Genomic DNA, 16,720 nt, shown 5'->3' on the forward strand with positions numbered 1-16,720 from the left:
GAGCAGAGGAAAGTCTGTGGAGGTCAAGCAAGGCACACAGACACGGCCCCTGCAGTGGGCCTCCAAAGGCTTCTCTCTGGAATCCATTCCCCGTCCTTCCAGTTTTCCTTGAGGGAACTCTTCTTCCCCTACTCTCCATCAGCATGGTTAGAATAGGGCTGACTCTACCCCCAGATGCAGGGCTGGGTGCATCTCCCAGAACCATCCACCCAGAGACTACCCCTTTCCGGCCCTGGTGCTCGCTTTAGGGATGGTCAGGGACCCCATGCCAGGCCCATCAGAATCAGTGAGATGCCATTTCGGGACTTCTGTCTGAGATGTTGGGTACAAGGAACCGTCTTATCACTGAGGTTAATTTGTTGATCATTTTTCAGCCTGACTGCTGCCCTTAGGAAAGAAAAGCCTACCTGAGAATGGGGATGGAGAGGAAGGTTCAGCCAGTGGTGTCCTGGTAAATATTTAAAACTGGCTGGGTGGGAATGGAGGAAGCCCTGGTTTGGAGCATTTACCAATTTCCACGGTATAAATTCTCCTTCAATCGCTAATGTCAGTCTTCCAACCTGACATCCTCAAGCACACGGTTAGGAAAAGATGTGCACAATTAGCTCTGGTGAGCTGGTGTGAGTTGGCCCTAACACACTGCATCCAACCCGTCAACATCATCTGAGCCCCTGAATTCCACTGGACCTGAAATCAGAGGTCACTAGATTTTCCATTTGATGAACCAATACATTCCCTTTCGCTTAAGCCAATTGGAATTTTGTTTGTCACTTACAACCCAAAGCACCGTGATTGAGACCAGGTCGTTCATCCTTTCCTGCTACATTACACTTGCAATTCCAAACCAGCCAATTCTCCCAGTAAAAGCCATTTTCTTTCCCACTTCTTGTGCCTATCCTCAAGTTTTGAGGTCTCCTTCTGCCTTCTTATTGTTTAAGCTCAGCCAAAATAAAAAAGGGCATCCAAAAGAGACGAATCACCCTTCCAACCATGTCAGTGTTTGGAATCAGAACATCAAGTCTGATTTGGGACCCCCTCGATTTCCTTGGGACCACTATCTTCTGAAGATGTCTAACCGTGCAGTGATCCTGCTTTCGATCGTGAAGATTAACCTTCCCGAGCCTCTCTGACATGCAATTAAGTGAAGCATAATCTCATCTAAACAATTTGAATTGGATCTATTTGAATAATTTAATGTACACCTGCAACATTCAATCAATACCTGCCCCCCCTTTCCTTCTTAAAATAATTAACTTTGCACAGTTAAGTTACTCTAATTTCCAGCAAGTCTGAAGTGACAAAAGTTCAATCGGTGAAGTCTCAGGGGACAAGATTAGTATCTACTCTTCGGTTCACCATCTCAACACTCCATGCATTATTTATAATTGGTATTAGCAACTTTAAATTCTGATTAATTACAGGAGAGCCTGTTCTCAATGCAGAAACAATGCCACAAGTTGGGGAGTAATAGACCCAATTATTCCTAGGTAGGCTTTCCGTAATAGATTTTATTATCAAGCTATCTCATCTCGGAGGCAGACGCAAAGGAACTCATTTCATCAGACGATACCACCTCTTGAATTGAGACAAGCACATTCATCATTTGGGATAAAGATAGCTGGGAAGAATTCCGTCCCAGAAACGTGTCTGAAGCTAGTGGCATGGGGTCCCACATCCCTTTCAGGACCAAGTTTCTTTTGTAGAGAAACCTTTGTGGGGAGACAGACAGGAGCCCGTGGTGCCCAGAGGGGGCAATGATATAAATACCCACATCTCCTCCTGCTAGCTTACTGAGAACGCAGGAGGCCATGATGGGTGGGAAGCAAAGCAGTCTGAACAGGGAGTTTATAAACGTGTTGGGCCCTTCTGGATCACACTGAAGTAGCAGGGCAGTAATTAGGAGAGCTCTCTCCCCATCAGGAGAGCCATAAAAGGTATTACTTACACCCTGCTCATGGCCCCAGTTGCCCTCCATATGGAATGCCTTTTTAAATACTTCAGTTCCCAGCCAAAATAATTCAGCTTTATGCTCTGAAGTTCCCGGTCGTTTGCAGGAGGAAAACACAGAGAGGTTTTTTTTTTTTGTTTTTGTTTTTGTTTTGTTTTGTTTTGTTTTTGTTTTATTTTTTAAAGGAAACCCTCAAATCGGGCTTTGGTGAATGCCTCCCAGCAAAGCGGTGGGAGACGGCTGTGTTTCCAAACTACAGTTTGGAAATATGGGTCTTTGGGTGGCCAAGAAAACCCAACAAGAGAAAACGAGAACGAACATGAAAACTAAGGTCCTTACCAGATGTGGCCAGATTCTCCGAGGACAAGAGGGAAAGATAAAGGAGCTCGCATGATGGACAGAGTGAGAACATGGGGTGAACCACTGAGAAAAGAGTAGATGGGGTCATACCCGTTTGATACACGAAGGCAAAGACCTTCCGATGACAGAGTTCTGACAGTGAAGTCATTTCACTTAAAAAAAGAGTCCGTGAATGATGAGGTTTGATTTAAGAGTCCTTGGACCCCAAAGCTACCCTCTTTCCACTCGACACCATAACCTCCTAACTGGGGCATGGTGACCCCGCCCCAAGGAGACTCCAAGCAACTGGTGTGCAGGAAGGGGCTCCTACCAGTATGCATGAGACAACTGTTAAATTTTCCAGAACTTTGCAGGCCGGTTGTCCAACACAACTACCATTAAGAATTAAACGGTACACGGCGCCTGGGTGGCTCAGTTGGTTAAGCGACTGCCTTCGGCTCAGGTCATGATCCTGGAGTCCCGGGATCGAGTCCTGCATCGGGCTCCCTGCTCAGCAGGGAGTCTGCTTCTCCCTCTGACCCTCTTCCCTCTCGTGCTTTCTATCTCTCATTCTCTCTCTCTCTCTCAAACAAATAAATAAAATTTTTTAAAAAAAGAATTAAACGGTACAAACTTATAAGTCAATAAATCATATTAAAAACAAAGGTAACCACATACTCAAAACGCATTACTTCCTAATTATTTTAGCACCATTTTACTATCATCCGTGCTTTTAAAGTGTTTGGTCTCTATCCTACATGGAGGGTGGCCTCCCAATTCCGCATTCAGTGATATCATGTTGTTAGCTTGCAATCAGCCCCGGTGGGAGATTTGAGAACACTACACACCAGGACTCACCTGCTCTGGAGAGCTGATTGTTAAACTCTTGCTAGCACATGACTGGCCCAAGCTTTTCTCCTGGGAGCGCCTTCCCAGACCCAAATTCCTTCCAACCTCTCAATCACATCAAGGGGAGGTCTCCTCCTTATGGGGAGTAGGGAAACCCCCCCACCCCAGTTCAGAAGAGAGCCAAGACCCTCATGGCTAGCCCATCATCTGTTTCAGGCCTCACCTCTCCGCTTCTCCCCCACCCCAAAGGAGGAGAATACACCCCCAAGTAACACCCAATAAATAATTCATGGGCCATATATAATTGATGCTGGATTTAACAGAAGTAGAGCCTTAAGTGGTTGTCTCTTAACTATTTATGATTTTGCCCGGCTGGCTGACAAGCCAGGCTCAGTGAGGAGATCACACCCATGCTCCCATGTTTTATTTAAACATTATTAAAAGTACACAGTCTGCAGCAAGGCCTTCCATTCTGCTCAGAATTAGGTTCTGCTGTGAAGTCACCTCTGGGGCAGGCCTAAATTTGGGACTGGGTTTTACTGGCATCACTCCTGTCCTTTCCCTCTGAGTGTAGGGTGTTAAGGTGCCCTCCTCCTGCTGTCTGTGAATTCCTCTCCTCCCGATGTGCATGCCCCCTCCGGTTTTTCTGTGACCTTGGGTACATCCCAGCACCCTGCTAAGCCTTTTGGGTCATCTGTAAAGTGGGGAGTATCGTGAGTCTTGCCTTCAGAGTTACTGTGAGGGTCACGTAAGAGCAGTGATCTCAGTGGGGATGGTTTTGCTTCCCAGGACACATTGGCAATGTCTGGAGCTATTTCTGATTGTGAGGACTTAGAGTTGAGGGAGGGGTGGGCATCTAGTGGGTAGAATCCAGGAAGGTTGTGAAATATCCTACAAGGCATGGGCCAGCGCCCCCCTACAGACAATTATCGAACCCCCAAAGTCAATAAAGCCTAGACGACAGAATCAGAACCAATATTACGTTTTATGACTCAATTTAAAAAATATATATATACCCGAGTGAGGAAATACTATGTGTCTAAAACTTACTGAGTAGGAGAATGGGTTTGAGTTGGTCAGATTCTGACTCTGCCACTTGCTGGGAATGTGATTTTGGCGAAAGTGCTTAGGCTCTCTGGCTCTTAGTTCCCTTATTGGTAAAATAAGGATAATTTGCTCAAAAGGAGAGGTTGGAATGAGAGAACCCGTGTAAGTGCGTAGCCCAAGGCCCAGCATGCGGTAAGTAATGAACAAGCACTAACTCCGCCCAACATCACTAACCATCCACCATCATGGGCGTGGGATGGGATAGGGAAGTAAAGCCAGTAGATTTAGGATAAGGTTTAAGTAGAAGAAGAATCGGAGTCAGAGGAAGAGTGAGAGATGAAAGAAGAAAGAAAACTGTGAAATGTATTAAGTCCCTACTGTGTGCTATCATTGGGCACCTTTAGATAAATCATCTCATTTGATCCTCACTACCAACCAATGAGATCAGCTGCATTTTATCCACCCCCCTTCATTGTATAGCTGGTGAAACTGAGGTTCTGCCGTGTTAACTTACCTGCCCAAGCTCTCTGACTCCAAGTCCAGTGCTCCTTCTAATGCCCTGTAAGTGAGCTGAAGAGTGTCTCCCCAAAATTCATGTCCACTGGGAACCTCAGAATGTGACTTCGTTATAAACAGGGTCTTTGCAGATGGAATTAGTCAAGATGAGGTCATATGGGATTGGGGGGGGGGTCCTAAATCCAGTGACTAGTGCTCTTATAAGAAGAGGAGAGGACACAGAGGCAGAGAAGGCAAAGAAGGCCATGTGGACACAGAGGCCGAGGTTCAAGTTATATTGCCACAGCCAAAGAACACGCAGAGCCACCAGAAATTGTAGGAGGAAGAACGGATTCTCCCCTACGGCCCTCAGAGGGACTGCGGGCCCTGCCAACACTTTGATTTCAGACTCTGGCCTCCAGAACTGCGAAATAATAAATTTATGTTGTTTTAAGACAACCAGTTTTTGGTAATTCATTACGGTAGCCCCAAGAAGCTGTGCATCCTCGCTCCACCCACACACACGAGTCAAAGCGATTATTTGGGGGGATGAGAGAGAAAGAGAGGCAGAGGTGACGCGTCCGCACCTATACATGTGGCGGGCAGGTGAGAGCTGAAGAAGGGCAAGGGCAGCAGCAGCGGAGAGCAGGTGTAGGGGTGGGAGGAAGGGATTCTGTGGCTGGCATTCAACAGAGGAGCTGCAGTGAGAAAGAAGGAAAAGGGAGAAAGGAAGAGGAGGTGAATAAAGTCGGCGTTTATGGCCCTGACTGTGGTGGGTCTCTGCTCTTCTGGAAACCCAGACATTGCCTAACACACAGCAGGCATTCACTAGACACTTGCAGGTGTGACAAGGCCATGACGGACAGCATCGGACAACTGCTCCTCCAAAGCCAACAACTAATACCGCCTCGTCGTTCGAGACACCCACGTGATGCACCCACCCACGCACTCTTCTCTGTGTCTCCTGGTTCTAACAACTCACTTCCTCCTCTGCCCATGCGTCCCGTCTCGTATCAGAACAATTTAGGGGCACCAGCATATCCTCCTCTTGATCTTGAGATCTCCAAGGGCCCAGTTCCTGGGCCATTCATGTCTGCATGATGGGGGGAACACAAGGGGCGGTGGCAGGAGAGAGGAGGTGGGACCTGACTTGAGTTTGAAGGTTGAGTAGGCATCAGAGGGATGCATGGGAACAAAGATGGTGCGTCGAGAAACAACACAGCGTTGGGTCCTTTCATGCTTGAGTAGAGCATGCAAGGTGGTAAGAAGCAGGCCACCAAAGGCAGGAGGATCCACAGAGGCTAGATCTCAGAGGCTCTGGGAAGGAGCCGGATGTGGTTCGGAAAGCAGTGGAGAGCCACGGAAGATTTCTTAGCGAGAAGAGCAACTCAGTAAGACATGTCCCTTTTGGAAAGATCTTCTGCAGGGATGAGCCAGAGTGGAGGGAAAGTGGGGAAACAGTTTGGAAGGTAACTGTAGAGCTCCAGACCAGAGGGGATGGGGTTTAATTAAACACAGTGGCAGCAAGGATGGGAGGAAGACGTGGTGGTGGTGGGGGGAGGGGATGGATTTTTAAAATACCCAAAGAGGGTAAAACAGCAGGCCTGGCCATTAATCTGTGTGAGCCAGAGAGGGACAGGCCACAGGGATTTCTGGCGTGGGTCACCAGGTGGTGCGCTAAGAGTAAGCAGAAGTCCAATCTATGTTTTCCAAGGCCTGGGAAGTTTTTGAAAAAGACACCTGGCTCAGAGGAAAGTTGAGGGTAAGGAGTGAGGCCAAGGTGCTGGAGGGTCAATCCAACAGGTGCGGCCTCCAGAACAGGTGCATCTGGCAGAAAGCAGGCAGAAGGTAGGCCTTCCTTTCACCATCAGCCCTTCCAGCTGCCCTTGACCTCCCTCGGTTACCCTGCCCTGGGACTGAGGTGGTTTCCCCTGGGCTCTGTAACTATTGAAAAACAACAGGACATAAATCCACAGATGAGCTGTCTCATCGCTCCCATGACAAAGGGACTTGAATGATTTAGAGCCAGAATATTCTTTTTCTCCATAATGGCTCCTGGAGTCACCAGGAATAGTACATTTACTAAAATTAATGGCAAAATCTCATTTTTCTTTTTTCCGAGAAGAGAAGTTCCATCGGCGGGGTAATTGATCCTGATCTGGACGTGCCGGTGAGCCAGCTAGGGGCATAAATCATTCACACGAAACAACTCGCAGCCCTTTAAACCAACACCAACGGTGACAAATGGTGCAGTCTGGGACAGGCAGAGGGAACACGAAATGGAGATCCATCACCATCCTTCCCGCTTCTCACCAGGGCCCAGCAGGGGGGATCTTTTCGGGGGTCTCCCATGGCAGAGCCATTTCTCAGCAGGATTGGACCGAAAGGGCAGGGCAGGGTCACTGTGACAGCTTTAGAGCTGGACACATGGGGACGCCCATTCCCACCTCCGCCACTCCCAACACTGCAGCCCTGGGCCAAGCCCCTCATGTGGCTGCCCTCCACATTCTCCACCTGCTGAGCTTGGTATCAGTGCGAAAGAAAACCACATCTGCAAAGGGCCTAAGCTTAGGATGAATGAATGAATGCATGCAGGCATGCTTGGACTGAGGAGTTAGAAAATTCATTCTATCCCTCCCAGGGAGATTTGAACTTAAAGCATGGAAAGTGAATGTATAAAATACACGAATAATGGTCTTTGCGATATCTCTCCACTCGGTGTGAGCTCCTTGAGGGCAAAGATGTGTCTTGTTCCCCGCTGGATCCCCGACACTGAGCGCCAGGCATGGCCCATGGGAAAAACTGAGGATACCTAGCTCATGAAGGGAAGGATCAGAATGCTGACTGCCTTGCAGGATTTTGATAAAATTTATTAGAGATGCATGGCATGGGGTAGCTGTCCCTTTGTCTTACAGGGGATGGAAGAGAGCAGATTGGTGGCATGGACGTGAACCTGGAGAAGCCTGGGGAAGTACCAGGATGCCGCACTGATGGGGGTGTGGGGGGGCTCAACAACAGGCGCTCTCACTGAGCTGCGTTTTGTCCACACTGAGTTTCTACAAAGCAGGGGCTTTATGATTCCTTGCCACTCCCCACCAATGCCCACTGCTGCACCATGCCCATAGTTAGTGCTGAGTAGACAAATGTTGAATGAATTAGTGAATAAATCATACAAGAAAAGAGGACATCCTCTCTTCTCCCAGCGGAAATATCCCAGGCCCTTAGGCAAGGGGTGTGCTTGAGGGCAAATAGGTTGGTGAGTGTGGGATATATCCACTATTAGGAAGGGTCGGCCAGCCTGACATCGTCCTTCTGAGCCTTGCTAATCCTCAGAGTCCCTGAAGAAACAAGAGGTGCATGATCACTGCAGAACGTGCCCTCCTTTCTTGTGGCGGTTGAAGGGTGGTCCCCCTAAAACCAAAAATCCTCCTAGAACCTGCCGATGTGAACTTATCCGGAAAAAAACAAACAAACATGTCTTTATGGATATAATTAAGGTAAGGATCTCAAGATAAAATCCACCTGGATTCAGGGTGAACCCTAAATTCAATTATAAGTGCCCTTATAAGAAAAAGGCAGAGGGGTTTTTGACACACACAGACGCAGAGACAACAACCAGATGAAGACAATGGGAGGTACTGGAGAGAGGAGGCCACAAACCAAGGAATACCGGAAGCTACCAGAATTTGGAAGGACAGAGAAGGATTCTCCCCTGGAAACTTCGGTGGGAGTGTGCTGCTGCCCACACCTTGATTTCAGACTTTTGACCTTCAGTCAAATTTATTCTGTGAGAGAATAAATTTCTGTGGTTTTAAGCCACCCGGTTTTTGCTACTTTGTTAAGGCAGCCCTAGAAAATACACCACCCAATCACAGATATTCCAAAATAAAGGGAAGGTTTCAGTCTCGGTAAACTTACGCAGCATCTTGCCATCAGAAAATAGAGAATGATGCAGGTCTTGTGTCAGCAGACACGCAAGCATCGTGCTTTACAGTTTTTTTTTTTTTTTATTCATATATGGAGGTTGCTCTATAAGCTTTTCAGCATTGCAGGGCCTTTAAAGATCTTAACCTGTCCCTGAAAGTGGGGATAGGGAAAGGAAAGGGAGAAGGGGAGGAAGGCACGGAGAGAGAGGAGAAAACAGGAGAACAAAGAGAAGAGGAAGAAAGCCACTGTCTGATCTGGCCGGCACGCCTGGGTATCTGGCCAGTTAAAGAAGACATCAGAGGAGACAGACGGGCTGGGATGTTCTCTTGCTCCCAGCCAGAGTGGGCGGGAGGGGACCTCAGCTGCATGAGAAACAGGGCTGGGGAATGAGGAAGTCATCCTGTCAACTGGAGGAAAGAGCCTTTCTCTCTCCCTGGCCATGGGAGGTGAAGAACTGCCAGTCTTAGCCCTTGGACTTTGTCTGGGAAACCGGGTCTCTGTGCAGAGCCTCACCTCCCCCCACACAACAGCCACGCTGATGGCTTGTCAAGGGCAAAGCTGATGAGAGGGGCCCCGGTGGTGGCAGGCAGGGCCCCGAGAAATATACTTGCTGCAGGTGGACAAGTTGGTGAGACCCGTCACAAAACCAGAGTGGACAGGGCAGGAAGGAGATAAAGACGGTGATTTAGGGACCTCCTGGCTAAGTCTTGGCAGGTGCTTGGTTGTCTCAGGGAAGGCTCTCTGGTGCTGGGCAAAGGGGGTGCCAGATGTCTCCCAGGTCCCAGAAGCAGAAACCCGGAGTCTTAGGGATATCGGACCTCACGGGGGGAAAGGCGGAGCCAGCTCTCTCAGAGGCCCTGTGATTCCTACAGGAAACTCTGCTCAGAAAAACACAGTGCATGACGGGAGAGAACTTCCCGCTGGACAGGAAACACATTTTTATCTTTTCTCCCTTTTTTCTTCCCTATGAAATTTAGTAAAATGCCAAACTCTACATTTTATGGATTTTTATGTTTTTATTATTATACTTTCTTTTTTTCCCCATCCTGATGGGAAAGAGATTTTTAAGTGTTGCTTGGACCACAGCGGGAGCAAAGCATGCTTTAGTCAATAAAAGCACAGACTACAGTGTTGGACGGGCCTGGGTGTAAATTCTTCCTAGTGTGTAGCCTTGGGCAAGTGAATGTACCATTCCGAGCCTCGATTTGGCATGTTGATGGCCCCCTGCCTCAGTTTCCACATCTGAAAAACGGGGATAATATTCTGACTTTACAGGGTCCTTAGGAGGATTTTATGATATGGATGGTAAGCCTCCATGCAAGGTGGACATTTAATCGATGTTGGTTCCTTCCTCTTCCCACGAGGCTGTCCTGCCCTTGGAGTGGAATGTGTGAGGCAGGAAAAGAAATTCTGGATTCTGAAATGCACACATGCTGGGTGGACATCCGGCCGCTGTGAATGCCATTGGTCCACTTCAGGCCCGCCCCCGGAGTCCGTAGCCAATGGCAGCATAGTTTCTCTGCCCATCCCCTTCTGGTGTCTCCCTGCTTCCCAAAGGCCCCCAGAGAGCAGCCCTGGAGGAGGCTCCCATTCAGAAAGCAGGAGGGCACTCCTGCACCCGAAATCCTCCATCAGATGAGAGCCAGCGTTGGGGACAGCACTCACCAGCTCCATGCACCTGCGGCTGGCCTCCGCCTCGCGTTGCACCAGCTCTTCCATGTCTGCCTTCAGCTCCTGCAGGCGCCGCTGGTAATACTCACTGCTCTCCCGTTGCTGGGACTCGGACTTGGCCGCCTGAGTGAGCTCCTCGCCCATCTTGATCAGGCTGTCCCGAAGCCGGATCACCAGGACCTGGAGTCGGGAGCGGAGGGCACACATCCATCTTGTTATTAGAGGCCAGGGCCAAGAGACAGGGGGCTCTGGGGAGGGAAATCCTGTGCTGAGTCTCTGTGCATTTGTAGAAGGTCATCAGGATGATGATCCTGATTTCTGATACAGAAATGAATTTACTTTAGAAACCTAGCCAATGATAGCTGCTATACCGAGAGGCAGCCTAGCATATGGACGAACACCCTGGCTTTTGAATACACTCTAGGTTCAATCCTCACCACTATCTCTTTCTGGCTGTGTGCCCTTGGGTAGGTTATTTAACCTCTCTGAGAGACAGGGATGATGATAGTATTTATGTCCCAGGGATGCTGTCAGAATTGAAAACGTTAAGTTCCGCAGAAGGCTGAGCCCAGTGCCTGGCACATCGAACATTCCAGACAAGGGTTAGGAATTATTAATATTTATAGCAGCCCTCATCGTTCTATGAAGCTGTGCAGTGGGGAGCACACCACGTTGGGAAATCAAAACCCCTTCCCCAGTATGGGTTTTGGGTTCCCGATTTGTAAAACAGGGAGGTTTGATCAGAAAATCTTCCATGAATGAGCCTCAGGTCTAATGCTTTATGGCATTTTCCCTTTTCTAGCGGGGGAGAAGCCAAGAGGACCCAATAAAACAGTAGAGAGGAAGAAACTGTGGGCATCACCATTGCTACAGAAAACAAACCCAAACGCTGCTCTGCAGAATTCATTAGTTGGCCGACAAAGCCGGAGCCAATCGATTCTGATAGGCGAATACTTGAGTGTTGACCTAAACCCGAGCCTGCATGAATATTTTAGGCCCTTGCTCATGACGGACGCGGACGCGGAGCCCCTCTCCAGATCAGAGACTGAATAATGGTCTAAAAGAAAAGCTTTATTCAATTGCCCTTTGCCTTTCAAACAGAGTTTAGCAACAATTTCAAAGGGCAGCAGGGGGGTTAAAAGGAAGAAAAGCAGTTCTCAAACGGTGTCCCCAAGGCACCTCATCTCAAGGACCTGGGATTCTATGAAATTCAAATCATGATGGCAGAGAGGGGAAGTGAATGTGGTCATAGAATCTGCCACTGAAAGTTTTTTTTTTTATCGTAATTTTATTTTATGAACTTACAGGGGAGTGGCTGATGAGAAACAGCTTTGACAGTGGTGACGCCCACTGGGCGGTGGCTCGTGTCACTGGCCCGCAGAGCTAAAGGTGAATGTAATCATTGAACCCTGCCGCAGCCCATCTATGTCTTACCTGCCCTTCTCAAGGTCCAGCAGTAATGCCACCTTCTCCTGGAAGCCTCCCTTATTCCCCAGCTTGAAAAGAACACCATCTCCCAAACCTCCCAGGCCTCTCTCCGTATTATGGGTCTTCAAGTACATATTGCACCCACATGTCCTACAAAACTCTATGTTTCTGGAAAGCAGAATCTGCTTTTTTGTACATCTGCCTCCCATGTGCCTAAACCAGAGCCTGGTGCACACCTAGTGCAAAATGGATTTCTGCTCAAAGCGAGTGTCACGTGTGTAAGTGCATGAGTGGGTGGATGGAGATGGGCAGAACAGGATCAGTGGATAAAAAGGTGGACAGACAGAAGAGTCAAGGTCTGAAGAAAGGGAAAGATCAGAGGAAGAGAAGAAACTGGAGAAAGGAAGGAAGAAGAGAGAGAAGGGGGATGATGGACGGAGGGGGGTGGAGGTGGGTAGGCTGGACGGATAGGTACCTATGAGACCTTGCGGTTGAAGGCAGGCAGAAAGTAGGGAGCAGAGAGGAGCAACACGGATGGGAGATGGAGGAGGAATACGGATCCAGAGAAAGGCACGAGAGGATGGAGGGATGGTCGGAGGACGGACAGGGCTTACACAAAAGCCCCACTGCTCTCGGCCTGAATAATAATTACATGTCCACAAATACCTCAAATCTCTTAATCTGCACTTTCTGGAACTCCGCCTTGTTCTCCAGGTCACAGATGACTGCCTCCTGCCTGCTGACAATGGCTCGGTCCACGGTGGACTGCTCCAGGTACTCGATGCGCATCTGAGCCACCTGCAGCTGGGGGCGAACCCGAGACGTCCATTGGCCACCTGCTGGTCCTGAGTCCCAGCATCGAGACACATGCGGGACTCAGCCCCGGGCCCATCCACACCGCCTCCTTCCTGGCTCTGGTGGTACACGTTCAAGGGACAAGCACAAACTGCCGGTACCCTCCCACCAGCCCCTGCCCCTGGGTCGCAGAGGCTGGAGGTGATGTTTCCTGTGTGTCTTCAGCATCCAATCATAAGACTTTCAATCAGCAAGCTTTGGCTTCCCAGGACGCAACCAAGAGTGGGCTTGGGAGCCAAGCACATGCATCAGAGTTCAAGGCCAGGCGCTGCCACTTTCCAGCAGGAGGCACCTGGGCAGGCCAGTTCCCCTCCTTGAGCTCATTCTTTCATTTGTGTGTGTGTGAGGATTGACGGCAATTAGTACCTGGTATATAGTTAAGTACCCAGCAGAGGCCCCATGCTGCTATTATTTTTGTGCTATTGGTGTTACGCCTATGGACATTTGCTCCAGGCACTGTCACGTAGGCAGAAACCCTAAGCAGGCACACGCAACAGTTCTAGAAGGGCTTTGAGAATTGCATGGATAAGAGCAACCCTCTAGCTAATGGGTGAAATCCAGGGGTGTTGGGAAGAACCATGGCTTCAAAGGAAGATTTCACAAAAGACGAGGATCCTGTCTCGCCCCGACCATCCGTTTCTCCTTGGAAACATTTCTCAGAGGAGGAAAATCTTGCATGGAATGGCTGATGAGTTTTGCTGCGCAGGGCATGCGTAGAGGCTGAACTAGCAAGAGCAGGAGTCTGTGTATGTGTGTGTGTGTGTGTGTGTGTGTGTGTGTGCGTGTGTCTGCTGGGATTGTTCTCAATTCATTTGGTGCACAAGTGAAGTTGAGTGATGGACGGATGGATGGATGGATGGGGGACAGTTTTCCAGGATCCAAATGGGGAGGTCCCAGAGAGACCCCTTCTCTTCCTCCCTGCCACGAGGGCAGCTCTGAGCACATACTTGTTCTTGAAGTTTGTGCTTCTCCTTCTTGGCTTCCTCCAGCTGTAGCTGCAGTTCTTGGATCTGCCCAATGTCAGTAGCAGACTAGTGAGACCAAAAAAAAAAAAAAAAAGTCACCTTGAGACTTTGCTGGGAAACTACCGATGGCAAGCCCTTCTCCCCACCCCCACCCCCAGATGTCTAAGACTCTCAGAGCCTCCGTGACAAGAGCTCGTTCCAAACAGTTACTGCTCACATCCTCCCCACATCGTCCATCTCCGTGTCTGCTGAGTCACTCCAGTTATATAAGCCCATGGCTTTGGTCAACCGCCCAGCACACTATCAGACACTCTTGAGAGCCCAGACAGAAATGGGCTGGCCACAGCACCAGGGTCAGATTCGGAGGGAAGAGAAGTCCCAAGTGTCAGGTGACTGGGATTCTAGACTTGGATACTGTATCCAAGATCCTTCAGTATCCCCATCTGTAAAATGGGCTGAGAGTCTCTGCTTAGCTCCTCTACACAGAGTTTGTTTAGAGATGAAATGAGGCAGTGGAGACTATAAATGTCCTTAAAAAAAGTAGAACCAAACTGTTAAGTGTGGTTATCTTGGAAGACAGGAATTCCAGGGGGTGGGAGGGCCCTTCACTTTCTATTTTCCACATGTCTTTATTGTTTAAATTATTTATAACACATATATGAGTATACTGTTTTTGTAATTGATCAAATGCAGAAATTTCCCTTTGACCCAAAATAAGTGTGAGTCACAAAGGCAGAAGATGGCATGGGCTATTTCTCTGGTGGCTGTTTTAATGTCGAGGACATAGTTGGTTATTTTTTTTTTTAGATTTTATTTATTTATTTGATGGAGAGAGACACAGTGAGAGAGGGAACACAAGCAGAGGGAGTGGGAGACGGAGAAGCAGGCCTTCTGCCAAGCAGGAAGCCCGACGTGGGGCTCGATCCCCAGACCCTGGGACCGTGACCTGAGCCAAAGGCAGACGCCTAACGACTGAGCCACTCAGGCTAATAGTTGGTTTTTTCTGTTATCATTATTCCTTGTTTGGCAGAAATTCCATCAGACCTCATCTCGGTAAGATGCATTTGAAGTCTGGCAGGCAATGTACCATGGGTCCCCTATGGGGTATAACGTGGGGAAGATGCTCCTTACTCCTGGAGGGAGCTGCTCTCCCCCGTTATCAGAAACCTGCCAGGGATCCTATCACTCATCTGCCCATTCTACCCCAAAGCCTCTGTTGCATCCCATCTTACCACCATGCCTCCTGGGTCTGTCTGCCCACCCATGTCTGCTCTACCTCCCCGAAACAAGCCGGCTGACCGTCTCCCTCCTGCTCTGACCCCTAAAAAACTTGCCAATAATTCCCATCACATGTAAAATAAAATCCAAACTCCTCTCAGCCAATGAGCCCCTGATCTGGCCCTGCTCTGCTGGCCTCGCTGAGTTCATCTTGGGCCATGCTCCCGTCACTGGCCTCCTTCCAGCTTCTCAAATGTGCCACCTTAGGCCCTTTGCACATGCTGTTCCATCGGCCTGGAACATTTCCTGCAACCGTCACTATTCCACCCAACCTAATTAACTCCTGTTCCTCATTCAGATCTCCTTCTGAGAGCCACCTCCCCAGGGAAGCCCTCCCTGACCTCCAACCTAGGTCAAGATTCACAGAACCGTGTTCATTTCCTCTCTGGACTCTAAGCTCATTTTGCAAGCACCCCCTCTGTTCTGGGTGATTATGTGAGAAGGTCTGCTCAGCCCATGAAACCGTGCTCAGCACGTGAACGCAGGGATGGGATGTGCTTTTCTCAACCCAGGATCCTTGGCATTTCACACAGTCCCTAACGCATGGTGGAGGCACAGTTAATATTAAATAAATGAATGGATATAGACATAGAGGTATGGAGAGGCAGATAGATAGACGGAAGGAGGGATGGATGAACGGGTAAGTGGGCGGAAGGATGGATGGGTAGGTGAGTGGCTAGGTAGGTGGGTGGATGGGTGGATAAAAATGAGGACAGGTGAATGGGTGGACAGATAAGCAAATGAGTGGTGGACGGATGAATATTTTGATGGGTAGTTAGAAGGGTATATGGGAGGATGGACGTGTAGATATATATGCATACATAAGTAAAAATTTTTCCTGGTGGAGATGTCTTCCAGGAATGCACACCCATCTGAAGGTGACACCCTCCTCCGTTCGGACACGAAATTTCACCATTCCTATCTATCACTGTGGCATTTATCCCTCCCAGGTCCTAAGACCAGAGAGCGGCCCAACCCCTTCTCAACATCCCCCACCTGCCCGGCCCCAGGCTGCCATGCCTTCTTCCCCTCTCCATCACTACCTGAGCAATGAGGTCCTTGTGCTTCTGCATGAGGTCGTTCAGGTCATCCTGGTCCTCGTCGATGCGCTTCAGCAGATCTGCTCTCTCAAACTGTAGCCGGTACAGCTGCTCGTCCACCTGGCGGGAGGCAGGACAAGGGTGGGAGGGGCGGAAGGGTGGGTGGGAGGGGGACAGCAGGGTCCTCATGAAGAGCAAAGTGGGGGGAGGGGCTCACCTGTGTGTGTGTCAGATGAGTGACCATGTACCTGAAAGGAGGTCACAGGTGTATCAGAGCATGGTGTGTGTGTGTGTGTGTGTGTGTGTTTCAGAGCACACATGTGGCTGTGTGAATGCAGCCTGTGTGCATGTGAATGGACAGATGTTTGTGTAAGCCCCCACATGGGCTCACATTTCATGTTCATTTGAAATGTGCCTGGGACACGCGCGTGAGTACAAACCCCCGGAATCTCCCTGAGAACTGGGATTGTGTTCTATGCACAGATATATCCCCAGTACGAAGCCTGCATACGGCAGGTGCTCAGTAAATATGTCTTGGGTGGATGGACAAAATTAGATGCATATTTTACCTAGGAGGGCATTTATTTGTGTGTCTGGTGATTTTGTAGGTGAGTATGTGCATTCTTGTGTGTGTGTGTGTGTGTGTGTGTGTGTGTGTGCGCGCGCGCACGTGAGCGCGCACATGTGAATATTTGTCGGCAAGTTCCTCTTAATCTGGTGCCAACAAAATCTGGAACAAAAGGTCCAATAGGGATCTTGAGACAAGCGTTTCCCTGTAAGTCCATGCCTATACCTAAACTTTAGGATTTCACATGTGGAGTAAAAATTTAAGCCCACCTTGTATGCACAGACAGGTGACTTAGAAACACACACCCAAT

At 49.1% G+C, this 16,720-nt stretch overlaps 1 protein-coding gene across 1 annotated transcript in view; it reads right to left on the reverse strand.

The window, feature by feature from the left end:
• MYO18B (myosin XVIIIB) overlaps positions 1 to 16,720 on the reverse strand; it is a 241,243-nt gene that overhangs the window by 66,229 nt on the left and 158,294 nt on the right. The window contains exons 35-38 of the mRNA XM_028124695.2: positions 15,846 to 15,962; positions 13,507 to 13,590; positions 12,371 to 12,508; positions 10,271 to 10,456 (exon numbers count right to left, since the gene is read on the reverse strand). Coding sequence (XP_027980496.1) covers positions 10,271 to 10,456; positions 12,371 to 12,508; positions 13,507 to 13,590; positions 15,846 to 15,962 — 525 coding nt within the window. The remainder of the gene's footprint in view (positions 1 to 10,270; positions 10,457 to 12,370; positions 12,509 to 13,506; positions 13,591 to 15,845; positions 15,963 to 16,720) is intronic.

Source organism: Eumetopias jubatus, unplaced genomic scaffold (genome assembly GCF_037043125.1).
Source record: "Eumetopias jubatus isolate StellerSeaLion01/CBP00866 unplaced genomic scaffold, mEumJub1_p1.0 scaffold_16, whole genome shotgun sequence".
In the NCBI taxonomy this organism is placed as follows: Eukaryota; Metazoa; Chordata; class Mammalia; order Carnivora; family Otariidae; genus Eumetopias; species Eumetopias jubatus.